The 17,460-nt window shown below is 43.4% G+C and overlaps 1 protein-coding gene across 1 annotated transcript; it reads left to right on the forward strand.

Annotated features, from left to right (window-relative positions):
• Positions 1 to 495: 495 nt before the first annotated feature.
• Positions 496 to 9,716, forward strand: RFX5 (regulatory factor X5). Its single transcript, XM_040230700.1, has 10 exons — positions 496 to 598; positions 1,446 to 1,574; positions 1,826 to 1,859; positions 2,285 to 2,367; positions 2,815 to 2,934; positions 3,128 to 3,247; positions 3,388 to 3,469; positions 3,769 to 3,970; positions 4,196 to 4,296; positions 4,450 to 9,716. Exons 2-10 carry the CDS (start codon positions 1,459 to 1,461, stop codon positions 5,437 to 5,439), a joined length of 1,848 nt encoding a protein of 615 aa, XP_040086634.1. The 5' UTR covers positions 496 to 598; positions 1,446 to 1,458; the 3' UTR covers positions 5,440 to 9,716.
• Positions 9,717 to 17,460: the final 7,744 nt, after the last annotated feature.

Raw genomic sequence — 17,460 nt, forward strand, 5'->3', positions numbered from 1 at the left:
TCAGAATGTCTGCAAGCACGTGTTGGGTGGTGGGGATTAGGGGGGAATAGTGCAACTTGTTTTTCATCAAAAGCTGGTAATGTGAGTTTCCAGCGACTTCCATCACTACTACCTATAATTTTCTAGCTATTTTATCATCCATTGAATCTTTTCTTCCAGTAGCTCTGACTCCCGAAGGCAAAACTGAAACACGGAAAGAGAAAGCAAAGAAAGCTTCAAAAGGAGGAGAGCGTCCGGTCTTTCGTCCTGCGGTCCCTTTAAGAGAAGAACCTCTTGGGACCGGCAGTCCCAACCGACCCCAGTTTTAACCGAAACCTAACCCGGACTTCCCCCTCTTGACTCAAATAAGACCAACTTTGGATTTTCCCTCCCCTATTGACCAATCAGATTCTGTTACCAGGCAGATTTTAGCGGCCGCCGGTGCGAGCCCGGCGCCTTCTGTCTCCGGGTGGCAGCAACGACCAATCGTAGAGCAGGCCGTCCGAGTATCTAGGCAGATCGGGGCCGTTCCAGCCATTCAGAAAAAAGGAAATAAAGCAACGCACGAGCCCGCTGGGCCAGGATCGTGGGGCTGGGCTGGAGTGAAGGTGGCTACGAGGTAGTTTCTCTTTCTCCCTTACCTTTATTGTTGCTTGTTTTGGAAGGTGACTGTTCAAAGGTAGGGAGGGGGCAATATGAGTTGGGAGGAGAGCAGACAAGATTCTGGCTGTATTTTCAACTGCTTCTTCACCCATGTGCACGTGCCCCGAATCTAGGACCCCTTTCCCGCAACCGGGTTTTCTACGCCCAGCACAGGAGTTCCGCTACCCTGAACCCCCTACTTTGCAGCAACGCGGGATTGAATGGAGGGGGAAGGGAGGGAGGGGGGGCGCGCGTGGGGTGGGGTGGGGTGGGTGATGACGTAGGGGCCGGCGACGTGGGGAGGGGGAGCTGCGGGGGAAGCCGTGGCGAGATTAAGTAATGAGAAGTTGGGCCCAGTTTTTTCCAAGCCTGGAAGGGCAGAAAATGTTCGTATCCTTTCTGACCTCCCAGGCAAATTCAGTGATGAGGAGTGTATTAGAGAATTAGACAACTTTATCTTGTGGTGGCTGTTGAGGGCAGTATAGGGTCAGAGGCAGAAATGAAAATTTCTCTCTAACGTGGATTCCCAATTCCCCGTATCTCTTCCTTTACAGTTTTCCACATGTAGGAGGCTGCAGAAAGGTGGGGCAGATAGAATGGAGATGGCAAAGATCTCTTTGGGTATATATGGGCCTGGAGAAGTAATGGAATAATTTCTAATTTTTGGAGAAGGCAAATTATAGAAAAAGACCACTGGGGAAATTCGGAGGCTTTGTTTCTGTTTTTCTGTCTTTCTGGGTAGAGAGGTGAGGAGTGCCCTAGGACTTCCAGCGGGGAAGGGAAATCTTGTTAAATCTTCTTGTCCTGTCTTCTCTCAACTCTAGCCCTCATGCCAGGATGGCAGAAGATGAACCTGATGCGAAGAGCCCGAAGACTGGGGGAAGGACTTCCTCAGGCAGTGCTGAGACGGGGGAACCCACCACCCTTCTTCAGAGGCTCCGAGGTACCATTTCGTAAGTACTCATCACCATCTCTAAACCTTGTTTCAGACCTGGGTATAGATCCCTATAGCACTTCTCTTCCTCTGTATTAGATGACCTGCACCTCCCCAAGCGAGTGCATCTGACCAGGGGAGATTTTCATCATGGTAGCAGTTCTTGAGCACCTGCTAGGCTTTTCAGACCCCTTCCTCTCCCCGGCAGTCATCCACAGGGATGGGGAGAAATCTTTTGTATGACCTCCAGCTTTTTCCTCTTCTCTACAGCAAGGCCGTGCAGAACAAAGTAGAGGGGATCCTGGTGAGTATTTTGGGGAAGAAGGCAAGAGAGATGGCATTGGTGGGGGGGATGAAGATGGTGCGGATATGGGTTAGAAAGGTTTATGCAAGGGAGTCAGTGCTGTCTACCCTGTCAGAAGATAATTGGCTTTACAACTTGTTATCGCTTTGACCTTGAGCATCTCACTTCATCTCTGTGACCTCTTGTGGAGAAGCCCAGTAGAAATAAAATCAGAGCTGATCCCCTCCACTCCCCTTCTCACCTTGGTAATCCTTAAGGGCTCCTCAGGGCACGTTGAGCACCTAGCCTCAAATCATTTCTAAGGTCCTTTGTCAGCCTGACACTCACTCACTCACCTAGACTGTTTAGTAAGGATCAGAGGATCCTACCTTGGGTATTTGTTGACCTTATAATTTTTCCTGCCTCTCTGTTCCTCCCTACCTCAGCAAGATGTACAGAAATTCTCAGACAATGACAAGTTGTATCTCTACCTTCAGCTCCCCTCGGGGCCCAGTACTGGAGACAAAAGGTAGGTTTGGTGCTGGAATTTTAGATATCAGAGGTGCTTATTTTTGAAGCAAGGCTCCCTAGGGGTGGTCCCTGGTGGTCTAGTGGTTAAGACTTCACTTTCCAATGCAGGGGGTACGGTTTCAATCCCTGGTTGGGGAGCTAAGATCCCACATGACTCCTGATCAAAACGTAAACACCAGGAGCAGTATTGTAATAAATTCAATAAAAACTAAAAAAAAAAAAAAAAAGAAAGAAAGGCTCCTTTAAAAAGGGCTTGGTGAATAGGAAAAGTCATAACAGCTCTCCTTAGTTGGGAATAAAAGTTGCTGTCCTGCCTTGGCTTACCAGGGAAAGGTGAGTTCTGGAGGCACTGATTCAGTCCAGCCCTACTGAGGGGATAATTTGGATGGACCCAGGGCACCTGTTGGGCTGCTGGTAGTATTTGCCTCTCTCATTTCTCTTGCAGCTCAGAGCCAAGTACGCTCAGCAGTGAGGAGTACATGCACGCTTACAGGTGGATCCGCAACCACCTAGAAGAGCATACCGACACCTGCCTGCCGAAACAAAGTGTTTATGATGCCTATCGGTGGGTGGGTGGGAGGGCTAGATGGGGTCTGGGAAGGTGGGCCTCGGACTACCCCCTCCTCCCTGGAAAGGCCCCTGCCTTGATGGAGCCTAACTTCAAGGGTTTCCCAACCTTGATTCCCAGGGACCCTCTGAACCCACCCACAAACCTCCTGCTCTGAGTATTCTTCCCACTCTGTCCCTGCCTCACTCAGGAAGTACTGCGAGAGCCTCGCGTGTTGCCGCCCGCTCAGCACAGCCAACTTTGGCAAAATCATCAGAGAGATCTTCCCTGACATCAAGGCCCGAAGGCTTGGTGGCCGGGGCCAGTCCAAGTATCCTTGACTGAGAGTGTGGGCTGGAGGACCTGGGGAAAGAAACTTAGGATGAGGATGTGAAGAGCTGGAAGTGGAAACAGCCCAACCTTCCTACTTGGGCACCTCCAGTGTGTTGGTTACCCCTTAACTTATGTCAGATATTGCTACAGTGGCATACGAAGGAAGACCTTGGTATCTATGCCGCCCTTGCCCGGACTCGACCTAAAGGGCTCTGAGAGTGTAAGTAACAACCCTCTGACTGCACTCTTCTCCCCAAGGTAGATGGCAGAAGACTTTGGGAGATGTTTTGAGGCCTGACACAGCCTAGGTCGTTTGGCACAGTTTCTCGGCCTATAGGATATGCCCTTCTGCCTACTCTGTGGCTGAGGCAGAGGAGGAAAAGAATTTTGGGGTTTCTGGGATGGGATGATAGAAGCTACTGCCATCCCTAGTCTGGTCTTACGGTCAACACTGGCGCCTGAGAGGGGCGGAGGGGCCTTTGTTCACAGTGTAATTGGGCGTGTCCTTCCCCTGTTTAGCCAGAAATGGGCCCAGAAGTAACCCCAGCACCTCGGGATGAGCTGGTGGAAGCAGCCTGTGCCTTGACCTGTGACTGGGCTGAACGAATCCTGAAACGGTCCTTCAGTTCCATCGTTGAGGTTGCCCGCTTCCTGCTACAGCAGCATCTCATCTCTGCCCGATCTGCACATGCCCATGTTCTCAAAGCTATGGGACTCGCTGGTGGGTGGACCCTGTATTATGTTCTAAGAAACCTTCAGCCACGTTCACCCTTAAAGGCTCTCCCACAGACGAGGAGAGAGACACCTTCTGTTCCTAGAGACCCTTCCCAGACGTGCCTTAGCCCACCTCTTTCCCCTACCTCTCTACCAGTCAGTTAATCAGAATCACCTCCCTTCTCCATTCTGTTCCTTCCTCACCTCTTTTCCTTTTCTGGCCCCTCTGCAGAAGAGGACGAACATGCCCCTCGGGAACGGTCATCTAAATCCAAGAATGGGGTAGAGAACCTGGAGGGCGGTTCCCATAAGAGACCAGAGAGACAGGCCCAGGTGAGGAAGCTGACGCCCTTGGCCTTACTCCCCTGGGCTGGGGGTGTGGTATACCCTTCGCCCAGTGGGTTCAGTATTTTTTCACGTCCTGTTCCTATATTCCCTCCATTGTCCAGTCTTCCCACTTACTATGTTCTTCTCTTTACTTTTTAGCCTCCTAAAGAGCTAGACCCCCGGGCTGGGGCTGGCCCTTCTGCACGTGGAGAGCGAAAGAAGAGTGTAGTGGAGAGCCCGGCGCCAGTAGCCAATAACCCGCAGGTTAATGCCCTAGTGGCGCGGCTGCCTCTGCTCCTCCCCCGAGCCCCTCGCTCACTTATTCCGCCAATCCGAGTCTCTCCACCCATCCTGGCTCCCAAACTTTCTTCAGGCACTCTGAAAATGGCTGCACTGCCTCTGCCAAGTAGGGCTGGGGGACCCCAAGCAGCTGTTCCCATCATTAACATGATCTTACCAACAGTTCCTGCTTTGCCTGGACCTGGATCTGGGCCTGGGCAAGCTCCCCCTGGGGGGCTGTCTCAGCCAAGGGGTGCAGAGAACAGGGAAGTGGGCATAGGTGGTGACCTGGGACCCCATGACAAAGGTGTCAAGAGGACAGCTGAAGTGCCTGTGAGTGAAGCCAGTGGGCAGGACCCACCAGCTAAAGCCACAAAGCAGGATCTAGACGATACAGGAAGTGATGCCAAAAGAAAACGGGGGCGCCCTCGAAAAAAATCAGGTGGAAGTAGGGAAAGGAATTCTACCCCCGACAAGTCAGCAGCTGCTGTGGACTCGGCCCAGTCCTCAAGGTTACCACGGGAGTCATGGGCCTCTGGAGGGGAGAGCAACTCAGCTGGAGGGTCAGGGGGGCCAGGGCCAGTGGGAGAGGCTGAGAAGGGGGTGCTTGCCCAAGGTCAGGAGGATGGTGCTGTTTCCAAAGGGGGAAGGGCCCCCAGTTCCCGTCATGCCAAAGAAGCAGAAGATAAAGTTTCTCCTGTCACCCCCAAAGTGAGCGTCATCAGGGGCAGTAGAAGCCAAAAGGAGGCTCTTCATTTGGTCAGGGGAGAAGTAGACACCTCCGCACAGGGTAATAAAGACTTAAAGGGGCATGTCCTTCCGAGCTCCATTCCCCATGAGCGAAAAGACCCCAAAGCAGCACCCCCATGAGAGGTATGTGGGAAGGAGTGTTTATAGCCCCATGTTAACTCTACCTGGCTGCCTAGAAGAGGCCCTTCTTTGCACTTGCTTCTCACTTGGCTCTTCATTCTCTTCTGTATAGACAGCTGAGGCACCCTGTCTTACACAGTGCCTGATTTTTGCCTCTCACCTTTCCAGCTCAGTCTCCTTGGCTTTAGAGTCACTAATCTGTAGTGACCCCTCTCCTGGATCCCTGCACTATCTTGTGCAAATATAGGGATGAAATACGATGAATGCCGAGTCTTGGAGTCTTTTGGTTTTAAGTCATAGAAAACCTAACTCGGACTGGCTTAAAAACAAAGATTTATTCGCTCATGTGACTGGCAAGCCCAGAGGTAGGGCCAGCTCCAGGTAAAGCTGATCCAGTGACTGTAAGTCTAAATACCTGATTGCTTTTTCCCCCACCACTCTACCTTCTGTAGGATCATCTTAAGCCTGGTCCACCTCGTGGCTGCCAGCACTCCTGGGATTCCATGTTTCCTCTCTCATGTCCAGCCAGAAAGAGAGGGCATCTTTGTGCCAGGAATCCTAGCAATAGCCCTAAGATTCACTTTGGTGAGGTCAGCCTGGGTCACATCCCTAGCCAATCACTGTGGGCAGGAGATTGGTATAATAAATGCTAATTTGCTTATTCACGCTACATCATGGCCTGTACCTTTTGAAAAAAAAGGCAGGATCACCCTCCTTAGAATCACATAGATTCCTCAATGGGGACTGGGAGTGGGGAGTTCCCAGGGAGTCACCTGACACCTGGCCACTGCTATGAAGTAGGTGTGGTTTTAGCTTGCTAGGCTGAGACCAGTTATCTTCCTTCCTTTTTTTTCCAAATAGTCTTGAATTTTCCTTACAGCAGCTGTAACCTCTTTCCTCTTCTTCTGGTCTCAAGGAATGAGAGGGAACTCTTTCTCGTTTGGAGACTAGCTCTTTAGTCTCATTTGGATAACAATCCCCCTTTTTCTTCCACCTCCATCCTGAATTTTAGTTTTCTCCTTATTCCCAATGCTCCACTCTACTGCCTCTTTCACCAAGTAGAAAGCGAGATTTACTCCCTAGTCATTTTATTAAATTCACTCTGTATCCACCAGGTGTCAGTCTCTTGTCATGTAAGTGTCAGGATTTAGCCGGACCGGGATTGTGGGTTTAGGCTGTGTGTATGGAAGGAAGTAACTTGCCTATCAGGGAGCACCAGTAGGAAGGGAATCCAGGTATCTATTTGGGAAAAGCAGTAAACCAACCAACATTATTAATTAAGGACCTACTTTATCTTCTGCATAGGGTAGCTTCCATCAGGGATTCTCCGTTTTCTTTCAGGGAGCCTTCATTCATTTGTTCATTTATTTCCACCATTGCAGATTTTTAAAAATTATATGTAATGTTTGATATCTATAAAAAATATATTTAACGTGAATAAGTTATGAAGCCTAATAAATGACCCATCACCCAATTTGTACATTAAAACATTAGAAATACTACTGAATTTCTTGTGTTCTTCCCCTAGCCTAAGCTCCTGGCTCTCTAGAAGTCACCACTATCTTCAATTTTGTGTTTATTAACTACCTGCAGTATATTCATACATATATATATATCTCCTTTCCATTTATGTATATACCCTTTAAAAATGGTTTTGCTTTTTAGCTTTACAAAATTTTATTCTCTAATAAAATTTTGTGGTTTTGCTTTTTTTTCCCACATAACATTATTTCTAAGATTCATCCATGTTGTAGATAGCTATTATTCGCTCATTTTTATCTATATAATATTTCAAGTGCATAAACCACAATTTATCCATCCGTCAGTGGACATTTGGGTTGTTCCCAGTTTTTTGCGGTTATAAATAATGCTGCTACTAACATTCTTGTACAGGTTAGTGCCTTTGTTTTTAGTAAGCTTTCTAAGGCTTCTAAGCTGTTCCTTTGGTCTGTACACCCTCTGAGTTGGAAACTGTTTCCTCTTGTCTCATTCTCTAAAAATGTTTATAGATTGAAATGAACCATCCTTTGATCATTTGATAAAACTTACTTGGTAAGCCATCTGAGCCTGGCATTTCTTTGTGGGAAACATCTTAACGATTAATTCAATTTCTTTAATAATTATAGGCTATTTGGGCTTTCTGTTTCTTCTTGAGTCAATTTAGGTAAAGTGTTTTTCTAGAGTTTTGTGCATTTTACATCATTTTTTAAAAATGAAATTCCTTCCATGTTCTTTTTCGCCTTTGCTCCCTGGGTGGTCTTGTCCTCCTTTTCATTTCTGCTGTTTACTTGTGCCTTCTTTTTTTCCCCTTTGACCAACTACACCAGAAATTTGTTTTACTTGTTTGATTTAGCTGCCACTTTGAGCCTTGTTGATCCTCTCCCTTAAATGTTTGTTTTCTACTTCATTAATTATGGATGTTATCTGTGGTATTTCCTTCTGCTTTCTTTAGATTTAATTTTATGTTCTTTTACGTTGACTCTTTGCGACCCCATGAACTATACAGTCCATGGAATTCTCTAGGCCAGAATGCTGGAGTGGGTAGCCTTTCCCTTCTCCAAGGGATCTTCCCAACCCAGGGATCAAACTCAGGTCCCTTGCATTGCAGGTGGATTCTTTACCAGCTGAGCCACAAGGGAAGCCCAAGAATACTGGAGTGGGTAGCCTATCCCTTCTCCAGGGGATCTTCCCAACCCATGGAATGAACCGGGGTCTCCTACATTGCAGGTGGATTCTTTACCAACTGAGCTATAAAGGAAGCCACAAATATTTGCTTTCTACTTCACTAATTATGGATGTTATCTGTGATGTTTCCTTCTCCTTTCTTTAATTTTATGTTCTTTTACATCTTAATTTTTATCTAATTTTCAAGCTGGTTTTTTTTCTATTACAAGTTTTCAATGACCCACTTCCCTGTATTCTCCACATTTTTCTGTTTAAAATATTTATTACTTAATTTTAAGAATATTTAAATTACCTTTATGACTTTTTTGATTCATGATTTAGAAAAGTTTTCTAAATTTCCAAAATCTAGATATTTAAATTTTTATCTTTTTGATACTAATTTTCAGTTGGACCATTTGTGCTCAGGAAATGTGGTCTCTGTGATAGCAGTTCCTTGAAGTTTGTCAGGATTGTTATTTTTATATTCTGGGGCTTCCCGGATGGCTCAGTAGTAAAGAATCTGCCTGCCAGTGCAGGAGATGCAGGTTCGATCCCTGGGTCGGGAAGATCTCCTGGTGAAGAAAATGGCAACCCACTCCAGTATTCTTGCTTGGAAATTCCCATGGACAGAGGAGTCTGGCAGGCTACAGTCCATGGGTTCACAAAGAGTCAGACTCAACTTAGTAACTGAACAACAGCAATTTTATATTCTGTAACTTACCTTGGATATCTACCTGTTTTGTTGTTTTCCGCTGATTTTCCCATAGCAGCTTGTTCTCTGGTATATTTTGTATTCTTGGATTTTGAGCTCCTATTTTGTTAAACTTAATCTAAGGAAATCCAGTGGACCTAAATTGGGGGTACTTTCCTCCAGAGAGAATTTGCACTTGTTTCTGCCAGGTGACAAAGGGTGCTCCTTACCTGGGACTGTGTTAACCCTTCAGGAGTCCTGATTTAACTCAGGAGTCCCCGATTTTCTCCCCTGCTTTGGCTGGGCCCAGGGTTTAGCCTCTGCTCATGATACTGATGCTAGCATTTGTCCCCAGAGCAAACCTGCTTCTCCTGCTGCATGTTACTCATTCTGCATAAGTGTTCAGCTCAAGGTTATTTTTTCCCCTTCCTTTAGTGATCTCTTCTACTTTCTGATGAGCATGACAAACATGTTTACTCTAATTTATCCAGGATCCAGTGGTATTCTAGTGAGAGAGCCCTTTCTCTCCTCCATGCTGCCAGAAGTAGAAGTCCATTACTGTAGTTTGGCATTTTCCTTCTTGTTAAGAGCTCGGCACTTGTTGGAAACTAGCTGACTTAGCACTATCCTTAAGTCAATAATGATCTCAGCACAGTGTGAGTTATGTTAGCAGTAAGCACAGCGAGCGGTAGGAGCCTAAAGAAGTAGACAGGGATCAGAAATGACTTCCTAGTAGAGGTGAGTAGGACAAGGCCAACTCATAAAGCAAGGACAGAACAACAGAAGACATGATACAAAGAACTGAATCATGATACCCATTCTGCTGCCTAAGAGCTGTCAATTCAAAGAGATTGAGTAATTTGGGAAGGCTTCACGGAAAAGGTAGCCTTGAGTTAAGCCTTTAAGTAGAGCTTAAGTAGATAAAAAAAAGAGGAAGTTATTCCAGGAAAAGCACGAGTTTGGGGATGTGGGATGTGAGTAAAGACATGGCAGTCTAACCCAGGAAAAAGACCTGTTCGGCAGAAAGGTTATGTGTGAACAAGAGAGAGAAGTCAACTGGAAGAAGAACACACAACAGTTGAATGAATGGGTGAAAGTTATCCAGTGATGGAATTGAAAGTAATCCATGGATTGAATGAATGAAAGGTATGAAGTTTGCATTAGAGGATGGAGGAGCTGAAGTCAAAAAGAACTCCCCAGACAGTTGTTGCCATTATCCATGTGGGAGGAGATGAGGGACTGGACCAGATTGCTAACAAGTTGGAGGTGATAGGCATATGGAAAAGTAAACCACTGGTGATAGGATAGAAGCTTCCATGGGAATAGTGCCCTCACCACGATTGGGTTTGGGGATATATCCATTCACTTTAGGAGACCAGATCATTGGGTGATTTTAAGATTTACATGAATGTTATGGGGGTTTTAAGTAGCCTATTTTATATTTGTACCCTAATATTTTAAAAATCTAACATGAAACAAGTTATTCTCTTGGTCAGGAAGTGTTCAGTTGGTTAGATGAAGGGCTAAAGGAAGGTTTTGGGGACTGCCTACTGCTTCCTCTCTACCGTTCCGCATTCTCTCCCCAATACCCTGTTCCCCAGTCCCATTGTTGTCTTTTTTCATTTTAGCCCTAGCATAAAGTAAGTCAGAAATAAAAATTTGTTACTTACTAAAACTTGAAATAATCTTTTGCTATTAAACCAAGGCAAACTCTATATGTCTAGTCTATGGCCTCAAATAAATGAATGTTATTGTTAATTTTTGTAGACAACAGTCAATTTTCTTAAAAAGCAAATACCACATTGACTCACATGCTAAACTGGGGAGTTAGTATCATTATATATTTGTATGTTTTGTCTCATGGTTCATCAGTAGGCCTATTCCTACTTTGTCTAGGATCATTCTGCTGGTTCCATCTTATGAGGTAAAGCTAATTATATATATATATATATTATTTCTTAAGACATGTTTGTGAAGAGGCATTTTACCGGAAAGAGCACGAGTTCAGTTTTAATCTTAACTTTACCACTTTCTATAGGATTTTGAACATTATTTAGTCCAGTTTTTTTAAATCAGATTCAAAAACAGATGGCAACTCTGTAGTCGGTTATGAAACCAATTTAGCAGTATGCAAAGCTAAATGTTTTGGGTCCATTAGTTAAAACCCCATGCTGCCAATGTGAGGGGGTGGGGGTGGGGTCAATCCCTGGTCATGGAACTAAGATTCCATATGCCTTGTGCCACGACCAAAATATAAAGTAACTTTAAAAAAGTGAAATAGAGTAAAAAGTATCAATGTGCATTGCATGTAGTACAGTAGTTGCATATCAGTTCCTGAAACTTATTTCGGTGAAGACCGTGTCTATGTGCTCTTCAATGGTCATGATTTAAAAATTGATTTCTTATTGCAGGTTGAAGTAAAACAATTTCAAAAACCAATGACTTAGCTGTTTTGAAGCTCAGTTTCCATAAAATAGCATCTGTTTCACACAGATATACTGAGGAATAAGTGAGGTAGCATTAGGATTTATACACAGTAAGAGGCCAAGCAGTAATTGCTAGTAGCTTCTTTTTCTTTTCTCTGGGGAAAAAAAGCCAATATCTATGGTTCAGGAAAAAAAATTACTCTTTATAGTTTGTTTAACCATAGCGGTGTTTAATATATAATTGGAGCTGTATTATGACCTGGGTCCTCTAGTTTTACCAACTTTTGAAGAATAAGCTGACTTCTTTCCTCAATTTGATGACATTTAAATAAATAAATGAAATCAACAAAGCTAAAAGCTGGTTCTTTGAGAAGATAAATAAAATAGACAAACCATTAGCCAGACTCATCAAGAAAAAAGGGAGAAGAATCAAATCAACAAAACTAGAAATGAAAATGGAGAAATCACAACAGGCAACACAAATACAAAGGATCATAAGAGACTACTATCAGCAACTATATGCCAATAAAATGGACAACTTGGAAGAAATGGACAAATTTCTTAGAAAAGTATAACTTTCCAAAACTGAACCAGGAAGAAATAGAAAATCTTAACAGACCTATCACAAGCACGGAAATTGAAACTGTGATCAGAAATCTTCCAACAAACAAAAGCCCTGGACCAGACAGCTTCACAGCTGAATTCTACCAAAAATTTAGAGAAGAGCTAACACCTATCCTACTCAAACTCTTCCAGAAAATTGCAGATGAAGGTAAACCTCCAAACTCATTCTATGAGGCCACCATCACCCTAATACCAAAACCTGACAAAGATGCCACAAAAAAAGAAAACTACAGGCCGATATCACTGATGAACATAGATGCAAAAATCCTTAAAATTCTAGCAAACAGAATCCAACAACATATTAAAAAGATCATACATCATGACCAAGTGGACTTTATCCCAGGGATGTAAGGATTCTTTAATTTCTGCAAATAAATCAATGTGATATACCACATTAACAAAAGATAAAAACCATATGATTATCTCAATAGATGCAGAGAAAGCCTTTGACAAAATTCAACATCCATTTATGATTAAAAAAACTCTCCAGAAAGCAGGAATAGAAGGAACATACCTCAACATAATAAAAGCCATATATGATAAACTCACAGCAAACATTATCCTCAATGGTGAAAAATTGAAAGCATCTCCCCTAAAGTCGGGAACAAGACAAGGGTGCCCACTCTCACCACTACTATTCAAAATAGTTTTGGAAGTTTAGCCACAGCAATCAGAACAGAAAAAGAAATAAAAGGAATCCAGGTTGGAAAAGAAGTAAAACTCTCACTGTTTGCAAATGGCATGTCCTCTACATAGAAAACCCTAAAGACTCCACCAGAAAATTACTAGAGCTAATCAATGAATATAGTAAAGTTGAAGGATATAAAATTAACATAGAGAAATCCCTTGCATTCCTATACACTAACAATGAGAAAACAGAGAAATTAAGGAAATAATTCCATTCACCATTGCAATGAAAATAATAAAATACTTAGGAATAAATTACCTAAAGAAACAAAAGACCTATATATAGAAAACTATAAAGCACTGATGAAAGAAATCGAAGATGACACAAATAAATGGAGAAGTATACCATGTTCATGGATTGGAAGAATCAATATAGTGAAAATGAGTATACTACCCAAAGCAATTTATAAATTCAATGCAATCCCTATCAAGCTACCAATGGTATTTTTCAGAGAACTAGAACAAATAATTTCACAATTTGTATGGAAATACAAAAAACCTCAAATAGCCAAAGCAGTCTTGAGAAAGAAGAATGGAACTGGAGGAATCAACCTGCCTGACTTCAGACTATACTACAAAGCTACAGTCATCAAGACAGTATGGTACTGGCACAAAGACAGAAATATAGATCAATGGAACAAAACACAAAGCCCAGAGATAAATCCATGCACCTGTGGACACCTTATCTTTGACAAGATAGACAAGAATATACAATGGAGAAAAGACAATCTCTTTAATAAGTGGTGCTGGGAAAACTGGTCAACCACTTGTAAAAGAATGAAACTAGAACACTTTCTAACATCATACACAAAAATAAACTCAAAATGGATTAAAGATCTAAACATAAACCAGAAACTATAAAACTCCTAGAAACTCCTAGAGGAAAACTTAGGCAAGACACTCTCTGACATAAATCACACCAGTGATTTATGGATCCTCTATGACCCACCTCCCAGAGTAATGAAAATAAAAGCAAAAATAAACAAATGGGACCTAGTTAAAAGCTTTTGCACAACGAAGGAAACTATAAGCAAGGTGAAAAGATAGCCTTAAGAATGGGAGAAAATAATAGCAAATGAAGCAACTGACAAAGAATTAATCTCAAAAATATACAAGCAGCTCCTTCAGCTCAATTCCAGAAAAATAACCCAATCAAAAAATGGGCCAAAGAACTAAACAGAAATTTCTCCAAAGAACACATACAGATGGCTAACAAACACATGAAAAGATGCTCAACATCACTCATTATCAGAGAAATGCACAATAAATTACCTAAATTAGGTAATTTACCTAAATTACCTAAATTACCACAATAAGGTACCATCTCACGCCAGTCAGAATGGCTGCTATCAAAAAGTCTACAAACAATAAATGCTGGAAAGGGTGCAGAGAAAAAGGAACTCTCTTACACTGTTGGTGGGAATGCAAACTAGTACAGCCACTATGGAGAACAGTGTGGAGATTCCTTAAAAAACTGGAAATAGAACTGCCTTATGACCTAGCAATCCCACTGCTGGGCATACACACTGAGGAAACCAGAGCTGAAAGAGACATGAACCTCAATGTTCATTGCAGCACTATTTACAATAGCCAGGACATGGAAGCAACCTAGATGTCCATCGGCAGACAAATGGATAAGAAAGCTGTGGTACATATACACAATGGAATATTACTCAGCCATTAAAAAGATGCATTTGAATCAGTTCTAACGAGGTGGATGAAACTGGAGCCTATTATACAGAGTGAAGTCAGAAAGAAAAACACCAATACAATATACTAACACATATATATGGAATTTAGAAAGATGGTAACGATGACCCTATATGCGAGACAGCAAAAGAGTCACAGATGTAAAGAATAGTCTTTTGGACCCTGTGGGAGAAGGCAAGGGTGGGATGATTTGAGAGGGTACTGTTGAAACATGTATATTATCATATGTGAAGCAGATCACCGGTCCAGGTTCGATGCATGAGACAGGGAGCTCAGGGCTGGTGCACTGGGATAACCCTGGGGCATGGGATGGGGAGGGAGGTAGGAGGGGGGTTTTGGATGGGGAACACGTGCACCGCTGGCTGATTCATGTCGATGTTTGGCAAAAACCACTACAATATTGTAAAGTAATTAGCCTCCAACTAAAATAAATTAATTAATTTAAAAATAAATAAATAAATGGCATTACTTGACCCTGTTAGTACTTTCCTGCCCTCACACCCCAAGGTGCCACATGCATACATGCTTTCCCATCAAAGTAAGAGGCTTCATGCATATACAGGACAGTATTGGTTCCTATAGGGTCACCGTGTACAGGTCACCCATGTACATCTATATCTGTAGTGACTCCCTAGGACCTAAGACAGAAGTGTTTTTTTTTTTCTATCAAGACAGAATCTAAAAAATAGTTTCAGTGTGGTGAGGAATTTTAGATAATATTATGCTTTTAAATATGGGAAACAGAATAGTATTCAGTTTTGTAAATTAACAAAGAGACTGAGGAGAAAAGAAAAGAAAATAGGAAGCAGGGGAATAATTTAGTCAAAATATTTATAAATATTTTTATTTTATTAATTCATTTATGAAAAATAACTTTTACCAAAACAACAATAAATCTGACAATTGGCACTGTTACACATTTTTGGAAATCTGCTTAATGCTTGACTGGATTCTCATATCTGCTTCTGCATTCAATTTGTTGCTACATAAACAAATATAAACATTTTTTTCCTGTGGTGGAAACTAAGGATACGGCTAGGAAACAAAAATAAATTCATTCTTGCCTTGAGGAGCTCAGATTAGAGGGAGTTGGAGACCCAGAAACAGAGGGAACCAAAGAAAACTCCAAAAGAAGGCAGAAAGACAAAGTCATAGATGCAAAGAAACACATAAAGGCCCTTAGAAACTTGAAACAAAATCTATCTCACAATAGTGTGTGTGCGTGTGTGTGTGTGTATGAGGTTGAGGTGGGTCTCAGTTAATAAAGGACTTATAACTGCTATACCTACAAAAAGTTCTTACTTTAAAGTTTGAACAGAGATGTTACTGGAAAGTAGAAAAACTTCCTCCAATAAAAAGTAAACTGTACGTCTCTTTTTACAATGTTTCAAAAAGCTAGTCCTTCAGACCTTGGAATCCCTATCCTTTGAAGGGATTGACATGTGACATTTCAAACTCTAGGCAAAGCAGGGTCATCACCTCTCCATTCTTGCTCCACGGCTGACTAGGAGCTGGCCAAGAGCTGCTGGGCCTGACAGGTGGACTGGTGATTCTCCACTCCAGACCAGTGGTGACAAATTTAAACTATCTTTGGCACTCTTGGCCTCTTTCTCTGCTCATCTTTCATTACTGTACTCCTGCTTTAACCTAGCTTATCAGCTTGTCTTCTCATGAGCAAATTCCCTTCAGAATGCTCCCTCGTCTTTCTTGTTCCACTGGATCATTTCCAGTATATCTATGACCTGGCTCACAATATTGAGAAAACTTTCATACATTATCATATACAGAGCAGCCTTCTGTATTAACCATATGTTCCTTTAGCAATCACGTACCCCTATTTGTTCTTTTATACATACTGCACATTTTACATAGGTATTTTCAAGCTATTAATCTTTATTCTGCCATCCAGATGGCAGAATAAATGAAGCAATGACCCTCTTTCATTTATATTATTGTCCCTGTGCTGGCATCACCAAGGCGATGGACATGAGTTTGTAGGCTCTGGGAGTTGGTGACAGGGAAGCCTGGCATGCTGCAGTCCAGAGCCACTGAACTGAGCTGTGCTGCCATTTAAGTCGTGTCCAACTCTTTGCTACCCCATGGACTGTATGTGGCCTGCCAGGCTCCTCTGTCCAGGCAAGAAAACGGGTGGGTTGCCATTCCCTCCTCATATTATTGTCCCGATCATAGTCGTAATCTGTCCTCTTTTTTAGCCCTCACAAAACCCTGTAGGGTGTTAATATACCTGGATCTACTTTGTAGACATAGAAACAGAGGTTCACAGAGGATAAATCAGTCATTCCAAATCAAACAACCTTCAAGTGGCAGGGAGGGTGGCGTCCAGGATCTGGGCTCAAATAACTAGCCTCAATGTAGACTATTAAGTAAGGTCCTATGAGGGGCAGAGGTTATGGTGGGACAGAGGTTCTGATGGAAAGGGTTCCTAGTCAGTAAGCTGACAAATAGAATCACACAACACACCAGAAGTTCATTTGCAGGCCGATTTCTGTTTATTTGTTTAGATTTTACATGGTTTGGTTTTGCTCGGAAGGCGTGATTATGCCCTCCAAGCTTTTGTCATTTCACTCACCTTTCCCGACCTGGCCCAATCCAGCCCCTCCCAGGATGGATCGAGGTCCGAAGGCTGAAGGCCAAAGGCTGCCCAGGCAGGTGGTGACCTCGGAGGCAGAACCGCGGCCTCGAGTCGCGCCGCTAACGGCGAAGGATTGACGCGGTTGGACAGCACCATTCCCCAAGCGATAAGGGGCGTAACCTTGGCGTCGTCCTTAAACATGAGTAAGAATAGGATAGTGAAGGTGACTATCTTCCCCGCCTGTCCTTTCTTTCTCTTTCTGCTGTCCAGCTCGGCCCCCAGCGTCCGTCCCCCGACCTGATTTACTAAAGGAGTCCTGTGGAATAGGGGAAAGTCACTGACTGCCATTACGGTAACTCGGTTGCTAACTCGAACAGGCTCATTTACGTGTAATCTGCACGTTCCAGTGTTTACTGAAGTACGCGGCAAGCCTGTACTTCTCCTCTAGCAGGGAACTCACGCCCGCCCGCTACACCGCCGCCTTCTGCTCTAAACCGGGAGCCCCTGCCCCTTTATCCAGAAAATCTTACTTCCCTTTCGGCTTCCTTAGCTTCGCAAAAGCTGCCTCTTAGGTCCGCCTCCCAAGGTTTGGCCCCTCCTCCCACCCGTAAGCTCCTCCCCTGGTC

The sequence above is a fragment of the Oryx dammah genome, unplaced genomic scaffold (genome assembly GCF_014754425.2).
Source record: "Oryx dammah isolate SB20612 unplaced genomic scaffold, SCBI_Odam_1.1 HiC_scaffold_28, whole genome shotgun sequence".
Lineage (NCBI taxonomy): Eukaryota > Metazoa > Chordata > Mammalia > Artiodactyla > Bovidae > Oryx > Oryx dammah.

Bases quoted from the DNA above. Each gene is read 5' to 3' on its own strand.
- RFX5 (XM_040230700.1), top strand. From the start codon at position 1,459: ATGGCAGAAGATGAACCTGATGCGAAGAGCCCGAAGACTGGGGGAAGG. The intron at 3,248-3,387 runs GTATCCTTGACT...AACTTATGTCAG, and splicing joins GGTGGCCGGGGCCAGTCCAA to ATATTGCTACAGTGGCATAC. The intron at 4,297-4,449 runs GTGAGGAAGCTG...TTTACTTTTTAG, and splicing joins GACCAGAGAGACAGGCCCAG to CCTCCTAAAGAGCTAGACCC.